General features: G+C 38.8%; 2 protein-coding genes across 3 annotated transcripts in view; both read left to right on the plus strand.

Moving 5' to 3' along the window:
• Window positions 1-9,164: 9,164 nt before the first annotated feature.
• On the plus strand, window positions 9,165-17,208 carry ggt5b (gamma-glutamyltransferase 5b). The gene is made up of 12 exons (XM_056402706.1): window positions 9,165-9,483; window positions 11,525-11,652; window positions 11,753-11,848; window positions 12,079-12,274; window positions 12,995-13,161; window positions 13,307-13,453; window positions 13,624-13,754; window positions 14,152-14,336; window positions 14,453-14,544; window positions 14,662-14,771; window positions 14,856-14,966; window positions 15,256-17,208. The coding sequence occupies exons 1-12, from the start codon at window positions 9,311-9,313 to the stop codon at window positions 15,400-15,402; spliced, it is 1,683 nt and encodes a 560-aa protein (XP_056258681.1). The 5' UTR covers window positions 9,165-9,310; the 3' UTR covers window positions 15,403-17,208.
• Window positions 17,209-18,597: 1,389 nt separating this feature from the next.
• The window catches only part of lrrc75bb (leucine rich repeat containing 75Bb), a 43,461-nt gene continuing 41,429 nt past the window's right edge, over window positions 18,598-20,629 (plus strand). Inside the window, exons 1-2 of one of the 2 annotated variants that reach the window (XM_056404133.1) lie at window positions 18,598-18,682; window positions 19,867-19,959. The gene's annotated coding sequence lies outside the window, so the exon portion shown is untranslated. Of the gene's footprint in view, window positions 18,683-19,605; window positions 19,667-19,866; window positions 19,960-20,629 lie in introns of those variants that run through there. The other variant, XM_056404135.1, reaches the window with a different exon arrangement.

The raw sequence follows: 20,629 nt of genomic DNA on the forward strand, positions 1-20,629 counted from the left end.
ATGACCAGAAATGAAATAAAATAAGAGTATGTGGACATATGTGTATGTCAACGTTTTTGTACCGGATTACTTCAATCAAGAAAAAATTCTTCATACAAATTTCCATATAACTTCATGTTTCATATTCAAAGTAATTTTCAGAGTCACTGTTACCCAACCAGAGAGTCTTCTAATCATCATGTTCCCAGAGATCACCCAATGAGCGGTCAATTCAAAATACAATAGAGGAACTTTAATATATGACACTTTTCAGAGGTATTGAATAGACCCTTTTCCATCTCTGTGAAACATTAATTTTTTGTCATTTATTTGATTTTAACTGGTGCAACTAAATAAAATCCACACTCAATTTGCTTTCCAACATTTGCCTATATATATATATATATATACAACAGCAAAAAAAGAACATGGTTGCATAATTTGGGTGTAATTATGGTTACCAAGGCATGAACTTAATGGAATATTTAACTGTGCTCTAAAAAAAATAACAGCGAAGTTCAAAAGGGAGAAACACTGAAAATAAAAGCGTGACAATCCGTCAGTCTCATCCCATCTGCACACCCAGGGTCATAATTCTCACAGCAGATGTCCAGGGATGCAGGGCAAAAAGTATGTAATGATGTTAATATGCAAAGCCAATTAGACACTCAAACTCTCACGAACTGCGTTTCCCAGCGCAAAGATGAGAAATGAGCAGATTTTTGCCCTCGTCTCTCTGGGGAATTCTTGTTCTCTGACATCTGTGTCTCTGTCTCCTCTGCTCCAGGGAGAAGCAAAGTATCTTCACTCCATTGCTCCCACAACCCCCCAACCCCCCACCCCCCATCCCCACCCCCCTTTAACATCAGCCTGCTTTCATTCCTCTGCTACCTTTTTTTTTCATCCTTTGTGCATCTCATCAAGTGCTGGCAAGTGTCACCAATGCTGAGCCGCTGTTACTCTGCCCTGTCTTAATCAGGTGTAACCCTGTTAGTTACTACACGACTGCTTTCTTCATCCTTATCCACAAACTCTCCTTTTCATGATCATCTGTGGAAATTCTGATGTTTTGATCTTCACCACAGAACTGTTTTTTTTTTTTAGGAAGATATCATTCCTATGAGAGGTGTGAATGTTGTTTATGAACCAAATTTCAATGCCTAGCACTCTCTTCATATGTTTCTCCTCATGTGCCCCCCCCCCCCCTCTCTTTCTCGCTCTCTCCCCTTCTGTAGACATAGGGCTGCAGCAGGGGGACACACAGGCCTCAGGGTGCAATATGGCCCATTTAATGTCCACAGAGACAGAAAGAGCGGGGGGGGAAAACAACAGGAAATGTGGTGTGCAGTAATAAACAAAAATAAACACATTAAAAAAACATGAATGACATCACGGGGAATAAAACTGTAGAAAAAAAAAAAGAAATGTGACACTGAAATTTCAGCAATAGCTTCAAAACCTAACCAAAACTAAAAGTATGTTGTTTTTTTTCACTCTTTTTGGGGCCATGTCACTTTCTATTTTTGCATTTATCCCCCCAAACCCCTCCCATCCCGACGTCACCCAATCCAACTCTCAGCAGGGTCAGATGATCAAACCAACTTTTGTGGCAAGTGCTGCAAAGCACACAGCTGCTGCTCTGTGGTAACACACATCAGAACTATTAGGGACGTTTTGGCACATGGTCGATGTCCTGGGTTATTGATAATAACTGACTATTGACAAAATAGCCCAGCCTCAATGTCCACTTACACATCCCCTGGAGCTTTCGACTAAATCACACGGTCTTCAATAATAGGAATAAGCATGTAAATGGAGCTTGAGCTGAGATTGATTTTCTGTATTGGGTCAAGAATGAACCATCAAGGTCAATAAAAGTCTTACAATATTTTTCTATTAACAGATTATTAAAATGTAATTTTGAGGATGATTCATTCCAAACTGTAGCACCAGCGCTGTCACAGTGGTTCCACATATCAGGGCCCCAGCTGAGGGAGGGGCCCCTAACTAAACTGCAACACCTTTGATGAACAGAACGTAACTGAATATGAAGCTACAGGAGAAGCCGTATTCAATAAAACCTTGATCCAGTAATTTTGGACATCTTTGAAATTTTGAAACACAAATGTTTTGAAATGCAAATTTGCCATTTTAAATATGAGGAGAAAATTAAAAGAGAGGACATCATATGTCATGTGTTGATTGAATTTTGTGGCATTCTCATCACTTAAATATTTCATAGCAGCACTTTTATAGTAGAACTGCAAACAAAGCTGACTTATTCCCCCTGTGCTGTACTTTTTACAGTTTTTTAAAAACCTTAACACTCCCCTCTCCCTGACTGTTGAGCTGTCTGAGCACATCTCGAATCCCTGTTCCTTCTCCCCTGGCACAGTTTGGTACTTCTGAAAGTTTAATCAGTGGGGTGAATAATTTACCATGTAGCAGCTGGGGGGCTACAAGGTGAAGAAAGAGCTCCCTCATCTGAGTCATCAAAACATTTTTGCCCACTCATCTAAAGAGCTATTTCTGTAGGATGTAATATCAATACTCAAATAATACAAACAGGATCACGTGGAACCAGAAACTGTGGCAAAAGGTTTAAGTTTCAAGTTCAGATGAAAGACTGATATGATAATTAAGTGAATACCCCCCAGTGAACCACAGCACATCACTCGTCTAATAATCAAATATTTATTTATGTATAAAGTTGGTTAGTCTCTTCACTTTCAGTTAAATTGAATCAGAAGAAATTTGAAGAAGGTGGAATGTCTATGATAGTGTCTTACAATGTAGCTCAAAGACCATCTTATGATAATATAACCATAGTAATATTTCTCATATTTCTGATTTTGCAAAAATCATCATGGTGTCATTGTTTGTTGCTTGTAGAGATGACTCTGTCATGTCTTTAGACTTACTTCAGCTCAGATGGTACAACTGTACAGCAGTCAGTCATCATCATCATCATCATCATCATCATCATCATCATCATCATCATCATCATCATTATCAGTTGTAGCCCTGGGCATAATCACAACAGGCACAATGGTTATTTGCGAGGTTGCTCTGTGTGTGTGTGTGTGTGTGTGTGTGTGTGTGTGTGTGTGTGTGAAATGTACTTGACCCCATACCTTTAAATGCCCAGTGTTTGTGTAGCACATCTCTCTGGTTTCCTGTTAACATGCTTTCCTGTGGCTCCTTCTTCCTTTCTTTGTAATTTTCCTGGGAAGAGGAGGCTCAGCGGAGGTGACTGTTTGTCTGGACATGGGGTTCTTTCCAACAGGTACCAATGTAACAGGATTTGTTAGCTCTATTGTTTATAGTGATTATTGATTTGTCATTTTGTAATTTTTTTTTTAAAGCGTCTGAGCTATTAAAACGATACTAATGCATTCACTATGGAGGCTAGAGAGGTTCCCGACATTTGTTTTTACAGGAATCTTTTTCAGAGCCGACATTTTGACACGTCACAGCAGGAAAAGCACAGGTGTAGTTAATAACCCTAATTAAGGCTACAGTGCATTTACCAGAGCCCTGGTGAAATGCATGCTAGTATGTGCAAAGACAACAAAAAAATGTGTATCTGTGGGTATCAGTTTGGTGTATTGTATACTGCTGGGCAAACCTTGGACACTGGTATCACTCTAAAAAGCATATGAGTATAAGTTTTTGTGTCTGCATTCAGAAATTAGTCACAATCAGAAGAAATATCCCAACATCTGTCCCATCTGGTTCCCCGATGTGTTAACCACAGTTTACATTCAGGACCAGAGCTGCAATGTGTATGTGTGATGTCACAAACTGGTTCATTGTGTGTGACAAGGAAGGAAATCGCACCAAGGTTGAATGCCAGCGATAAATTGAACCACTGTGGAATATTACTTTATGCCTCAGAACTGCTTTCTAAAAACAGAGCAGGCAGGGAGGTAGCAATGGAAAGGCCAGTCTCTGTCTGTGCATGACAAACACTCAAATATGAATACCATACCATTCATTCATCTTCAGGTTTGTTTTCCTGAGCTTCCAAGATCATCAGGGTTTGAAAGTGAGAACCGGACTATACGTGATAGGACGGATGAGTACTATCCATAATATTTTCATATACTGTGTATGCTGGGAATCATGTGAGGACATTTGAATCTATGGTCAGCGGGGGATGTGTCCACAAATAACATGGCCTTTCTTAACCTACATTTTTAACTGATCCTGTCTGTACTAAACCTCATCAATCATGGTCCAAGTATTGGCCAAGTTCAAAGCCAAGATTGGTCCAAATACCCAGAACACTTTTATCTCAGCAGGCACTTCAATTGATTTATTGTAACTCAGAAAATCAATAGTATGATAGCTGTTTTTGCAGAACTGTGTCACCTGAAACTCAAATAACTCAAATAAATAACTAAGTCACTTGCCACTTGACAGACCACTGATAGCTCACCGGTCTCACTGGACTGACAATCTGTCCAAAAAAAAAAAAGCATCAGCACCATTTTATTTAAAGCACATGGTGATGTGTCCATACGCTTATTTCCAATCAGCCATAGCTGTACGAGGGAGTTTTTAATTCCTTTTGAGCTTAAACTGCTTAATTTCCTCCCACTCCAATAATGGTTTCATCTCCGTAAATGGAGGGCTGGTGCAGTTCAATCAGTGTAACTGTCACCAGACACAGCAGTTGAGTTTCACTTTGAAACAACTTACTAGTGAATGTTTACCAATGAACAACAAAGAGCAAAATCATTCAATGCATGATTGTTTTTTCAAGGTCAAACTATTACATTTATGATAAGACAAGCACGGACAATGTTGATGTAATATGTTCACATACACAAGGTTCTAAACCATAAACATCAAATATATTATATGTATAATTTACTCTATAATTAACTAGATTCCTAAACATCATCAAAAAGGAAAATTGAATTAAATTTTCAGTAGAATTCATGAATAAAATCAACTGTTCGAATGGCTGATTTTCATATACCCTGAGAAAATATTCTTGATCAAGGTTATGCCTTGGTGCAGATGACACAGTACCATCAATATTTTTGCATGAAAATGTGCTCTATAATATTGTTAGCATCTTAGTCTCTTTTGCTTTTTTTAAGCATACTGCAACAAAAACATAGCTGCATAATTTAATTGCATTGGCTCAGTAGAAGTGTATATTTTTGGAATGAATGGTGCGTAATCCAAATGATCTTGAAAGTACTCTTCCATCACACTCCCGCTGCCCTGTTAGATTTCATCCTGTCTTTTTGCTCCTCAGGGGTGATTCAGTCAGATGAAAATTGTTTGGAACTATTTGTGCCTCAGAGGAAAAAAATAAAAATAAAATATTTTGGTCACTCATCTGTCTATCAGCCTCTGAGTGAATAGTAATGCACAGACAACATGAGTGACTGTTCGGACTGATCGTGAATCATCCTCCTGAGGAATAAAAAGGTTACAGGCTGCAAAAGGAAGTAAAAAAAAAATGTCTGTGACTGAAAGATCCCAGAGCTGTAGAGGTGCAGTGCTCACATAGGAGGGAGGATTCGAGTGAACAGGGGCTGGCATGGGTGAGTAGGGGGGTTGGTATGACACAGAGTAGGGCAGAATAATGAATATGCACTATTTATAGGAACACAACGACAGCGTGGTATCCTTGCAAAACATGCCCCTGTACCCTGTCTGTGTGCTTTTCAACAATGAAGATATAAATCATGACACAATGACTTCAATTTTATTGAGATTAATTGGCGTCATATTTGAAAATAAACGTACTTCACATCTTTTTATGATTGCAGAGCTGTAGTTATTTGCATCCTGTTATGATAGCCAAGAAAAAAAGAAAAAAAGGTCACATTGCTGTGACACTTAGCTAATGCAACATTAATTAACATTAACATACTTGTGTTTTCTGGCTAGGTTTTATGTTTACAGGTCATTTAAAGGTCATTAGTTACTCTGTAATATCCCTGCTCTTTACAAACGGTACAGCAATGGTACGCACTTGTCCCACAGAAGAAATCAAGTAATTGCATATTATTTAATATTTAATCTCATATTACATATTAAGAATAGTAAGACTTGAATCATCAATTTCACTGAGTTGCTATTTCCCCAAACTTCTGTCTGAATGAGCTAGAAATTACAGGTGCCAAAAAATCCACCAAACCTATAGATTGGTAATGATGTTTCATTGGTGATCACAGGAGCAGAGAGCTTTACCAATGAAAATGTACACACCATCTCCCCCTTGTGTTGATGTTTCAATTGGCCATAGAGGCAGCACTGGACTGAGCGCATTAAAATCATAACCGTGCTCTCTTTCAACATTGAAATGATGTATGCATCATTGATTTACAGTACATTTGAGACACATTATATATGCTGAAGACACAGTGTATGTAGTATGGTCAATATATATATGTACTGTTGTGTTATCTACATCAAGTAAAGCTGAGTCAATTTTATTTGTATAGTTGAAATCACAAAATTTGCCTCTAATGGCTTTACAATCTGTATCACATATGAAACCCTCCGTCCATAGACAGTTGATTCAGATAGGAGGAAAACTTCCCAAAATAAACTAGCAACAGCAGTGCTCACCCTCATGCCACAGGACTCATATGGCTCTTCAGGGTCCTGCCCCAGCTGAGGGTCAGCACCCTGGACAGCGACAGTCGATGCCAGCTTTGCCAGAGCACATTCAGCACCTTGGTCAGTGACGGCCACACTTGCCCCCCAGGGACAGTCGAGCCGAGCCGCATGTTGTTGAGGGCACTAACAGTGCTGTGGTGTGAAGGCCCATAGGCTCTGCCATGTGCTGTTTGTTTGTGCCCTGAGCTGCTGGTTGTGTTTTGTGTCTTCCTTAAGAACCCGGTAGGTGAAGATTGTATTAGTGAAGCTGGGTCCTCGTGGCCAGTCCATCCAGAATGCTTTTAGGATCAGTCATCTCGATTCTTTCCCTCTCTCACTCCTTTTGTTTGAATTGGTTTGGTTTGGCTGCACTTATCTTTATTTTATAGTATATAGTACACATTCACACATCCTCTAGACAAAGATCTACTGATTCACCATTACCATGACCATTTTATATATCCAGTTAATATGTTTAGTTGTATTTGCTATAAATAATTATGATTGTATGATTGTTTGATTTCTCCATACAACCATGAACACTTCCTCTCTCATGGCTGTAGGGCTGGGTGGTGACAGTAGCTAAAACCCAGCGGGAGTCATAATACTATTAAGAGCAAACAATGGGTTTGGGTTAAGGCCAAAAAAAACCATCTGTCGGTTTGACAGATGTGGTGCCTTTTGAATCTAACATACCATCATAAAGTATAAACATAAACACTTACATGGTTTTCAAAGAGACTTCCAGAACAAATAACACACCACTGCAAATTGTCGGCCAGGATACAGCAGCACCCATACCAGGTAATTCAAATATATCACAAGGCTTTGTCTATTCCCCACACAGGCTAACTGTGATTATTAGCAATTAGCTGATGGTTATCAAATTGACTCTCTCTTTCCTTGCTGGCAGGCCGAGTAATCTACCAACCTACATGTTCAGTCTTGTTGCCCACTGCTGTATCTATCTGCAAGGCTTATGTTCAGATATTTGGGTGGAGCTTTGTGGTCTCTCTCCTGTTTGGATTATCTTTCAGCTGAGGTGAAATGAGTCGAGTCAGGAGATTGTCTGAGATTTTTGGCGGCAGCATTGTCCTCATCTAGAGAATCTGGAGATTTGGGCTTGTCAACGTGTGAACATTGACGGATGTTCTTTGTGTGAACACAAAGAAATCTCACTTTGTTTGCAGACATTCTGGAGACCGAGTCATTCCCATCTATCTCATCTAACACCAGTGACTTTTTTTACTTTCAACTTTGCATTTGATGACTTACCTGTGACACATCAGTTGTACAGCAACAACATTTGAACATTTTACCATGATAGGTGAGTATATATATGAGTACACTTTTATTCTATTTTTAAACACATAGCTTATTTCACATAGTGAAATAATCAGGATTAGTTTAAACAATGATGCATTTGTTGTAGTTATTCTCAAACTGCCAGTAAAAAAAAAAAACTGGGCTTATTTTTGGAAATGCACTCAAATTCTCAGATTTGTATTTTGATCTTAAATTTTTCTACACAGTCAGGACTCTGTACCGAGAGGCACAGGTGCATTTTATTTTATTGCTCCTGGCACCTTTTTTTACACTTCATATACCCCACACCCATGAAAGCAAAGCAAAGCTTTTCTCTATCTCATATTAGCCTTTATTTTTACCCAAAATGCTGCCATCAAGTTAAAATGTCTTTGTAGCCCTCATGCTTTTATTTAATCTCTATGATTTTATAATACAAGATTATTCATTATAAGATCGGGACATTAAATGTTTTAAACTGGCTCTTTAACTGAACCAACCTGTGTTTAGTAAAATGTTATGTTTAAATAATCAGAATTTGCACATTTGAAATTTACATACTTTCCCCTGACATTAAACTATTGACAAAGACATTGTAAATCCCCTGCAATGGAAACAGAATAAAAAGTAAGTGAGAGGGAAAAAAATATATTGCATGGTTTATTTTGTTTGTAAAGTAAATCATTTGATTCAACACTTGTGTTAGTAGTATTAAAATGATCCTTATCTATAATAAATCATTATACCACATAATTACATCGCATGATTATAGAAATGGCACATTATTCATAACAATGCACACAATTAGAGAATATTCAGTGCTGAATAATGATAATAGAGCAGCAGCCTGGTTTGATCCCTGTTTGGAGGATCCCAGCATCTGTGAGGCGTCAGTTTAAAGACTCCTGCCCCGCCATGTCACTGACACAGAGTTCACGTCAATCATAATGTTGCAGCAGGAAGAGGGGCCGTGTTTCCTGATATTGTGGCTTGGTATTTTTATGGAGAAACTGTTGGCGTTGCAGGGAAAGGAGTGAGTAATCCATGATGCACAAGGATGAAAATGATCATTTGTGAAATTAAACATTGTCATCGTCTATGAAACATGACTGTGGACTCCTTTGAGGGCATTCATCGAAATTAATCGAAAACGCCACCATGGGAATACCGGTGACGTCATGGTTATTTCCCGGTTTTAAATGTTTAAGGGGTGAGAGCGCATTTAGTACCCCCTCTGCTCAAATCTGCTTTCACTTCAGGGCAGTAGCCAGTTGAGAGAGGGAGGAGGGGTAAACCCAGGTTGGGGATTAGGCAATATTCATTGAGCGTGTGTGGACATTCACTGAGCGGCAGCAGCAACAGTTTCTACAAACCCAGCCTCCCCACAACAAAAAGTTAAATGGCTAAATACAAGCCGTGGCTGGTTTCCTGCTTCATCTTAGTGAGTTTAATTTGCGCTGTGGCTGTCATCTGTCTGTGCATCGGCTCAATCGCGGACAGAAGATGCCCCAGCGGCAGCTTCAGGCGCGCGGCTGTGGCTGCAGACTCCAAGATCTGTTCAGAGATTGGCAGGTAAGTTTTAAACTCCTTCTACTCTGACCGGGGGGGACGACAAAAATCTGTGTTGTGTCTAAAACCACACAAAAAAAAAATGCAAGAAATTTTTTGTAAGTTGAAAGTTAATTAAGTTTTTTTGGTGTGTTGTTGGACTTCCAGTATTTTCACCTTGTGTGCTTCTTCTCAGTAATAACTGCACTCGCTCAAAACTTAGTAGGCAATCAGGCTGTAGTACCCGCTGCTCCCTGGCTGAGATAAAAAGGCTGAACTGAGCGATGGGATAAGCAGTTTAAGAGATTTGGTCGGCTCTGTATGAAGAATAGATTTAATACCTGCAGAACTGTGTGCAGACAGGCCATTCATTCTACTCACCTCTTGTTGACTTGTTTTTATACTATGCTGTTGGATGTGATTGTAGGAGAAAACCAGGTTTTAAAACCCACTATCTGGTGTCAGTCTTTCTAATGAGGAGTGAACAGACTTGGCTCTTTCTCTGATGTCCATTTATTCACTGGAGAGCCACTATGTGAACTCAACCAGTCATCACTGCATCTCTAAATTTAGGGAAAAAAGTGATAGTTTTCTTTTCTTTCCTTCTTTTTTCCTTTAACTGCAATGTGCATGAAAGTCATCTGGCTTTTGTTTTCATTGGCAGCCAGATTTTTTTTTTTTTCGTTTTTTTTTTTGTCCTCTGCCAATATTTGTCAGGAGTTCATTTCCCAGTTCACAGCAGAGACAATGAATACAAGCTCCATTAAGTCTCACAGGGAGACACGCGGAGGCAACAGGCTGCATGTCCATGTCCATGTTTTTAACGACATCCTCTTCATTCTTACTACTGAGCATCAATGAGATTAAGTGTTAAAGAAAACCTACGATAATGTATCTGTCTAAAGTGAATGGTGATTAAAAAGTCATATGAATATAAAAAGTCTTTTACAGTGTTTTAAGCTAAATCATTCAACTTCAACTTCTCTCTATTATTTACTCAGGAGTCAGGGTAGAAACATGTGAGATGACACCATTTAACCTCATTGAAAATACTGATGATCATAATTACATAATGTTACGACAAACACTTGTAGGGACTAAGGGGACAAAGGCTGATATCTGAAAGAATCTATCAGAATTGAGCCAATCTGCCACATTTCAGCGTCAGTTATCCTTCCAAAATCTGCCAATGACACCAGCATTAATTATGGTTTTTGCTCGAGCTACATCATTTGACTAACACTTCGTCAGACAGATGCAGAGTATGTTCTGTCAAAGCTGGCTTCGGAGTTTCAGCAGTTGTAATCTAGTCTGCAGAAGTTTTTTCCAAACTCAGAGTACACAAACAAATGATATCAGTTCAGTGTTTCCCAAGCCTGTAGATGCAAAATGTGCAACCTACACTTGATTTTCTCCCTGTTCAAAACTTAATTAACTTATGGCATCCCCTGTGTAGAGCCATAAACCAGTATCAACTGTCTGCCTGCACATGAGATACCTTTAATTAGATTCTTTATATTAAATTATGGTCGTTTCCTCCTGTTATTTTTCCTCCTCTGTTAAACTCCCCCATGCTTCAAGGTTTTTGGTCAGCCTAACCCACACAGAACCAAAACATTCCCAAGACTGCCTTCTCTTGTCGCTCAGTGAACACATCTGACCCCGTGCCAGCTTCTTGGTGAAAAGACTCATTCACGGTTTCTTTCTGAGAAGGTTTAGATGTCAGGTTTCTTGCTCTGTTTTATAACATAGTTACATTGTATAACCCTAATCGCAACAAATGGGTTGTCATTTCAATGGAAGACCGTTTACCCTATGACTCAAGTTTTTGAAAACATGTGACTTTCTGGCAGTTTTCCTAAAGTCAGCCTCAAGCATTAGGACATGGTTTAAACTTGCCCCTTGGCATCACACTGAACCCAACCATGATATCATGGCAAGTATTAGAGAAAGTGTATTTGTGTGTTTCTGGATGAGCAAATATGTGGGGTGTACTCGGGGGGTTAATGACTGACAGTGAGTTCACGCATTTCCCATAAATCTGGTGGAAATGGTTGTTTTCCAGGAGCATGCTCCAGCAGGGAGGGTCGGCAGTAGATGGCGCCATTGCAGCTCTTCTGTGCACATCTGTGGTCAATCCTCAGAGCATGGGGATTGGAGGAGGGTCTATATTCACCATAAGAAATAAAGCAGGTGGATCTTCTCATTCATTTTTTGTGACTTGATTTTTTTTTTTTCTCAAATGATAATTATTGATCAGGCCTATTTATTCTAATCGCTGATCTCTTCTCAGGGAACGTTAAAGTCTACAACTTCAGAGAGACCGTCCCTCGGTCATTCAAGGCTAACTTGTTAAAAGAGTGTCCCACCAAATTAAGCCTTTGCACAGGTAAGCAGAGTGATACATTTGTGCACAGTAGCTGATAATACAGATCTTCCCCCAGAATAAACCCAGTAACTGAAACTGTGACTGTGAAAGGTTTTTACTAATGGATCATTTTGACTAATTTTCAACAGGATTCTCAGCATTTAATCAGTTTTGCTCCTGTTTCTAACCCACATACAGTCAGTCCTCCTGAACGTCTGATCAATGATTTACATTATTTTCTTAACTTGTAGGCAGCCAGTGGATCGGAGTTCCTGGAGAGCTTCGAGGCTATGAGGCAGTTCACAAGCAGTATGGGAAGCTGCCCTGGGCCAAGCTGTTTGAGCCAACAATTGAACTGGCCAGGGAAGGCATCCCTTTGCCAGCCTTTCTGGGAAGTCTCCTGAAAAACTCCATTGTGAAGCCGTCCGTGGAAAAATCATCCCTCTGGTACAGCTTCTCTCTTACTGTGAATAGCGACTGAAAGTTTCCAAAGATTTCCAGAAAAGAGAAAAGATTTTTGTTAGCAACAATTTTATTTCAAGAATATCTGCTTTTTAGCCACATTGATAAGAAATGTGTGAGGGCACTGATAAACTACAGTAATAGGGCCTGTGATGCTGACTGGAGCCTTTTCTCATCCATGTGTCACTGCAGAAATCCTGGAGCAAAGGGCTCCTATAAATCCCTGGTTTAACTCATTCCATGCTACTTTTATGTAACTCCCTGGTTAACAATTAATTCTGAGTATTTAACTTTCAGGATTTCATATTGCATAATCGTGCAGCCTGGTCAACGTGCTCGTGTGAACACTTTTTGGATTAGAGAAAATGACTATTACATTCTAACAGCACAGAGTTTCACACTGTTGTTCTTAGTGGAACATTTTGGGAGCAGGGTTTACTGACCCCGCTCACCTTCCTTCAGAAATGTTTGTGTTAAATGTTGATTTTTCCAACTGCATGGTTTAAAAAGCAGTCAGCCGAGGATTAGGTGTGGTGTGAAAAGCCTGGGAGTGTGTATCAAAGTGTGTATGCAGATGCAGAAACAAATGGCTGCAGAGAATCTCAGAATATTAATTCATAAATGTAAATGCATGGCATACGTATCTCTCTTCAGTGTCTTCTAATTTGATATATTTACAACATGCTTTACAACACTTTTTTCCAGTTCTCTGCAAATTGTCTGCAACAAGAACAAAACTGTCCTGAGCACAGGAGACATTCTGAAGTTTCCTAAACTCGCTGAAACCATGGAAATCATTGCAAAGCAAGGGGCAGATGCCTTCTACACTGGCAAGATAGGACATGACTTAATTCAAGACATACAAGCTGCAGGTTGGTGCAATGATAACATACTGCCGGTCGGGGCCAGCTGGGGGTGAACACTTGAATAGACAGAAAAAGAAAAAGGACTTGTATGACATAAAAAAGTATTATTTAAGATAACAAGCTTTCTATATATTCTATATGTTTCTTTTAGGTGGGACGTTGACTATGGAGGATCTGAAGTCTTTCAAGGTGCTGGAGCAGGATGCATGGACAGTTCCTCTAGGAAATATTCAAATGCACATCGCACCACCGCCTGCTGGGGGCGCCCTGCTTGCCTTCATTCTCAAATTGATGAAAGGTGTCTTGACTTTTTCTCGATCCCCCTGAACTGATCTACTGTTGCAACTGAATGAAATTCTTGCATCTAATCTTGTACTGTGAGTTATAAAGACGCGGAAAACGCAAAACGCTATAGAGCAAAAAAAAAGTTTTAACATACCGTTCCTTGTTGTTCCTTTTTTTCTGCAGAGTTTTCCTTGACTCCAAACTCCCTACACGGTGACCAGAAGATTCAGATGTACCATCATTACATAGAAGCCGTTAGATTTGCTAATGGACAAAAGAGGAGCATTAATGATCCTGACTTCAATAATGGAAAGGTTGGGATCTGTACTACTGGGATATTACCTATGGAGCGTTTTAATATCATTCAGCTTATTGTTTTGGTTTCATGATCTATAACGTTACTGTTTTGTGCAGTTACTGTTCTCATCAAGTTTGTTTCCCACCACAGCACATCATTTTCACATATTTGGCAAGTCATAAATTTGTCAGTACTCGACATATCAGTAATATATTCATAGAACACCTTTGTTTTCTGCTAAATATATACAGAAAAAGTTCAAAGTGACTTAAAACCCAACATTATATCTTGTTTGTTTAATCCGACAAAAACCTGAGTGTAAAAAGTGTTAAAGCAACAATTCACTATTTTATGGGGTTTATGTTCCAGACTTATTCTCAGAGACTAGTCTCATCATGATGTTCTTCTTTCAGAGTGCAGATCATTTGATTGATCCCTCCTTCATTAAGCACATAAAAGGGATGATTTCTTCAAACCACACCCATAAGAACTCCTACTACAATATCAGCCCTTCCTCTGATCACGTTGGGACGACTCACGTGTCCGTCCTGGATGAAGATGGACTGGCTGTGTCTGCCACCAGCACCATAAACCAATTGTGAGCAGGAAGACTCCTCCAACAGAAGATTTGTGCATCACTGCCTTATTATAGGAAATTGTGCTATGATATAATGTTCATCCCCTTGGTCTATTGTGTTGTGTTTTGCTCTGTAGATTCGGAGGTTGCGTTTACTCTCCAAAAACAGGCATCATCCTCAACAATGAGCTGTCTGACTTTTGCGAGAGAGCAGACACTGTGAGAGCAGGTAAAGTCACAGACATAAACATAGCCTTTCAACCCAAGCCAATTGAATTTAAGACATTACTGAAGGTAGACGTTTAGTCTGTATCCAGTCTGATATGGAGTCTAATTGTTGTCGTAGGTGAACGGCCTCCCTCCTCAATGACTCCAGTAATACTGGAGTCAAAGTCCGGCAGAATCCTTGTTATTGGTGGATCGGGAGGAAGCATGATCACCACAGCAGTGGCCTTGGTAACTTAATTGAACTCAGCTTTAATACTTGTGTCGTCTAGTCTCTTATTTGTTTGCTTACACGATTCTCTTTTCCTCTTGCAGTCTATAATAAATCGCCTGTGGCTGGGGATGAATCTGAAAGATGCCATTGCTGCTCCTATAATTTTTGTTGATTCGAATAACAGGGTGAATTATGAGCCTCGTTTTAACAAGGTGAAGTATTCATATTTTCATCCTCACTGTCCATTAATAGCATTCAAATTCACTAGTCTGTGACATCTGTCTAATTAATAATTTTGTTTGTTAGATGGTTTTCTTATTATCAGGACATAATACAAAGTCATATTTAATTTCCCTGAAATCAGTTTTGAAATCTGAAGTGCGAAAGGATAAGTGTTATTAATACGTGTGTGTGTGTGTGTGTGTGTGTGTGTGTGTGTGTGTGTGTGTGTGTGTGTGTGTGTGTGTGTGTGTGTGTGTGTGTGTGCGTGCGTGCCCTCAGTCTGTGAGCGATAGCCTGGAAGCTCTTGGACACAGACCTGGAAACTGGCCATACTTCTTAAACGTAGTCAATGCTGTGGAGAAGGAGAAAGGCTGCATAGTGGCTGTATCTGACAAACGGAAGGCAGGAGTGTCATCTGGATACTGACCATACGACAACCATGAGGACGCAACACCTTCCCACTAAAATCCGCCCTTAAGACTGACTGAGCTTTTAGCCTTAAGAACGATGAATGTGCCGCATCCCTGACAACAAAATGTGAGCAATGTGGAGCTTCGGTTCTTCCCTGATAGAACTTAATAGCAACAGGAAATTACTAATCTCAAAGGGTAATTCCAGTGTATCATATCTCAGATCTCATTTTCATAGTTTTGGCTATCATTTCTATCGGTTAGACACCATTGTACCCACCGAAGTAATTGCAGAGATCCTGGAAATCATGTCTACATCATGAATCATGACTCCAGATTATTTGGAGATAAAGCAAATGTTAAAAGGTGAGAAAGAGAAAATGTGAATAAATTCACATTTGCATGCACTACTGTTATGTGAATATTAGGAGTTGGCTGCATAGAGATGAACACACTAATTTTCCAGTCGGGTGCCATGATGTAATTGAAGGAGCCTCAATCAAATCTCAAAAAGGTGAAAACAAAGTAGAAGAATGTGGTGGAGATCATTTGTGTTTGTTTCCTGTTCTCATTTGATGAAGGTTAGTCTCCTCATCGCTCCACACAGATCTAATGTTTTCACCTAACACTATTTTGGTTAAGTCACTTGCTTCATGCAACTCATGATTTATCTTTGTTCATTCTTTATTTGCCAGATCTGTTTCTATTGAACTCTGTCACCTTTTGCTTTTAACCATATGCCAACTTTTTCACCGCTCAAGTGTTTTTTTTTTTTTTTTTAGATTTTGTGTGCAAATTGAAAATGCATATGATGAAAACATTCTTACTGAGTGCACAAGAAATGTTCGTGATAATCAGTCCTGCACAACTACAGCAAGTTTGTTAGGTCAAAGTTGAACCACTAAGTCAGTGTCTAAACTGCTGTGGATAATGAGTTGATCGTTTGAGTAAGGACAAAATAATCTTAACCAAATGTCCACTTACCTGCTCTCAGTTTCTAACAAATAGAGCATGCTCATGGCAGTTGAAATGTCTAGAAAACACTTGTATCTGGACCTTGACTTGGATTATTTTTTGTCAGAATTTGGGTAAATTCGTAACATTTGTCTTTGGCTAACCACAGTGTTGCTGTTGGCATGTTTGCAGATCACAGCAATTAACTTGTTAGATGGTGATTTAAAGAAATAATGCATAAATTGGAACAATACAGTCTATACACATATTTAATCCAGCCAGTCATCACGCACTGATGTCATTCCACTTGAATAATACAGACTAACGCACAATTAGTACGCCATCCAGCTGCTGACCAAAGTGTGTGCAACAGCGAACTATAGAAGTGAATCCACTGTAGTCCAACAAAACCAAACCTACCACTGTTTAATACTGATATTTTGTTTTCTGACTGAACTATGTAAGTCTCTGTAGGAACTGTTTACTGTAGATGAGCCACGTAACCCTTTCACAGTGATATTCTGACTGACACATGAGTTGAAGGTTGTTGTAGACTGTCGGTTGCCCAAACTGGAAATTTTTACTGTGACCTTTTTACTGAATGTGAAACGGCTTTATTCAGGTCCTACAGCGTATTGTGATCTTTTTTAAAGGTTGAGGAAATGCTATAGAATTTTAAATAAACCAAGCAGTAGATTCACAATGAAATTATGTTAAAAACCTAAATTTATTTTTTTTTACACTATCAACATGTCATTTTGTATTTTCTCTGTTTTAATATGTCAAAATGTTTTGTAATAATTTCACTTTTTTTTTTACTATTGTTAACCGTGAATATGTGTTGTCACAATAAAACCATTACGTCCACAACAAAGCCTATCTCTCATCTTCACCAAAAATACATGAACATGCGTCAGTTCAACCGAAACACCTACAATACACTTTCCACTGAAAACTGCAGCTCTTTAAATGTTTATCCCTTGTTGTTGGCATAGTATGATCAACACTAATCTACTTCATATTCTCCTGTTTGCCTTATTTCAGTGCAGCACTAAAACAAAAGACACAGTAATGAGATACATCTCAGTGGAGAGACTTATGAATTAGTAATGATTTCTTAAGTGGATTCTGCTCCGTTTTCCTTCGAGCCACTAGATGTGAGTTATGAGAACATGCAAATTTGAGTCTGTCTGAAGCGCCACTGTCTTTGTTGTACGACAAATGGGTTAATGTGGATAAGCTGTGGATTCATAGCTTCAGTGTCATGATATTACCCCCTTTGTATAAGTAACAGCTATTTAAAGTCAGCATCATTTTAAAGGATACAGAAAAACGTCTCTCCAGCAATAGTCTTTCAGTCAAAGCAGAAGCTGTTAAGTAATCCTGTGATGACTCTTTTAACTTCCGGTGTTAGCACACTTTCAGGCACAATGTCGCTTGATGAAGCAAATTATCTCAACAGTAATTACTTGATGTTTTTATACATGCATTTTGTATGTGTGCATTATTATTTGAAACCATCATGCCACCATCCGCGGCAGTGGGAGGAATTAAAAGTACGTAGACTTTGATACACACAGAGGCTGGAGAGTTTTTTCATGCCTAGAGGGTGAGTAAATTGGCCTGTCTGAGTTGCATAACTCTGAAGTTCATTATAACTACAGTATGTGGAAGGGAGAACATGCTTAATTGGGCCTTAAAGGAAAATTCCAGTGTGACCACTCATTTTTCTCCATCCCCTTAAAAATGATTGTAACCACGCAAGGTAACACAACTGAAGATGTTTTACTTCTGCAGGCATCCTTGTCGACTAGGGAACTAACTCTGTAATATGTTAATAAGTATGCGCCTTAGTTCCCTATATATAGCTGCCTAGTTTGAATCTGTGGACTGTGGACCTTTGCTTCATGTCATCTCCCCTCCTTATCCACATTTCTTTCTTTATTTTTTTTTTCAGTCTTTACAAGCTAAAAAAAAAGATTTTTCGCCCGTTTAATTATTACCATGATCAATTGTTTAAATTCTAAAATGAATTATTATTTAAGTGCTTTTACTTTAAAATGTCACCTTCTATTTAATCTGGTACTTGGTGTTTGTTTGTAATTATGCATCTTCATTTCCTTATGTAAATTTTGTCATTCACACTAAGTAATATTAACAAAACTACTGTATTGACTGCACAACCTGACACAAAAAAGTAAAATTTACTTGGGTAATGAGAGTGAAACTGGCAACCTTGTACGCGCTCAACGAATGACGTCAGAGGAGGAATTGCTCTCTCGTTCCTTCGGGACACACCCACAGGACACACCTCAACAACAGGACCTTGGCCAGGGACAATGGTGGGTCGTATGTTTAATTAACTTTGAACATTCCTGTTGTCTCGTCGGCTCAAGTCAGTGTTTGACTACTGAATACGTAACATTAGCATTAGCTGACCAGGTTATCCTGCTAGCTAGTTAACTGACTGGCACACGTGCTGCTACTGGCTAATATTTATCTGCATTGCTCAGCTGTTTTGAATAAAAATGTGCTCTTGGCTTGAGTCTTGTAGGTCGGACTAGTGTTTTGAGAGGAGGGGTTTGTGGGTTTCTGTCCCCGTCCTCCGGCTGGGAAAATCAGCGGGCTCTGATGGACCACATGTTGGTGTTACAAGTTGTTTGCAGTTGTAAATTGTTGCTGTTACCTGTTGCTTTCTCCCTGTAAGCACACGCACCAGCGGTGTCACGGATACAAATTAATCCCGGGATTTTAACTGCTACCCCTGTGAGTGTAGTTGGCCATGTGTGTTTTACCGGCCTCACAAACAACGCACGAAACGTGATACTGTCAGTTTCTGTCAGACATCCCCAAACGCAGCTGGGAGGAGAAAAGTTGTCCAGTGAGGAAAAAAGGGGCAAGTAAGGTTGTCAAAAGTAAATAAAAATGATCTAAGTGCTTATTCAAGACCTCAGTTCAGTTCAGTCTGTCTGAAGTTTGGCTTGCAGCAAAACCAGATTGTTCAGTGAGTTTTTCTGTACCAGCACTTTGTGCAGGTTAAAAACAAAGGGGAAAAAAGATCCTATTTTATTTGCTCAGGAGTTTTTCTTTTGGACAAGGTCTCCGAAGCGGTAACCAGTATAATTTTTAAACTAGTATTGTATCAAAGTTTATAAGTCTGGTATGCTGATAATCTAGTGGCAAGGAAGAGACTCATAGCTGAGTAGCAACAAGCAGAGTCAGTACAGGCCCTGAAAATACACCAACAGGGACTTAAAGGTATACTAGGCAGCAAACAATGTATGGACTCATATGAAAATAATCCCCCTAAATCATCATTTAATAGAGTGAGTTTGATTTACTTTTCATTTCTTTGTCATTTTTAATGTTGCTATAATATTCTGAAATATTTTTAGAGGAGCCTATATTTCTCTTATGGCTTTATTTAACAACATTAGTTGTAATTTCTCATATTGTAATAAATTGTGTGTTTCGGATATTTTATTGGCATATCACTACAATATTTTGTTGTTTTTCTCTTTTTTAGACATCAACAGCAAAGTTACTGCAAGTAACATTTCCCTCTCAGTGTACAACCGCAGTAAGTTACACCAACAAAGCAAGACACCTGGCCATGCAGGTAACATTACAAAATATTGGTGCTGTCATTGTGAGTATGTGATTTGAATCTGTAAATGTTGATTTTGGTGAGATTCATCTCCCAATTACTGCTGGTCAAAATAATTCTGTGACAGTGGATTTACTGAATTACTAGCTAACAATCCTTTTGATTGTTGGTTAATCTGCATTATGTTTTAAGGATTAATTGTGTGTCCAAAAAGTAGTAATAGTATAAAATAGTAAAAAAAAAAACTATCATAATTTCCTAAAGCCCAAGTTGACATTTGAATAATTAAATATAATAAAAGATTTAGAAGCAGAGTATTTCTATTATTAAAAAAAAAAACATTATCAACAACTACTATAAAATAGTTGTTGATAAATTTTCTGTTCATAGACTAATATACTAATTCATTGGCTAATAGTTTCACCACTACAAATGATAAAGCATTTGGCTCATTCATAATCAATACAGGCAAAACAAACCAAAACAAATATTAAATGAAACGACTTTTGCCAAACCTCCCTGTCACACAGAACATCCATGAATCTCATATTTGTCCAGTAAAGTTAATCCACAACTATAAGTGAAGTTGGCAAACATATCGCGTGAATCAAGATTAAATCTGGAATCAGAAAATAAGGTAAAATTAGTCATATAGACAATTGCAATACGTGAAGGAAGTGAC

Source organism: Seriola aureovittata, chromosome 18 (genome assembly GCF_021018895.1).
Source record: "Seriola aureovittata isolate HTS-2021-v1 ecotype China chromosome 18, ASM2101889v1, whole genome shotgun sequence".
NCBI classification, from domain to species: Eukaryota; Metazoa; Chordata; class Actinopteri; order Carangiformes; family Carangidae; genus Seriola; species Seriola aureovittata.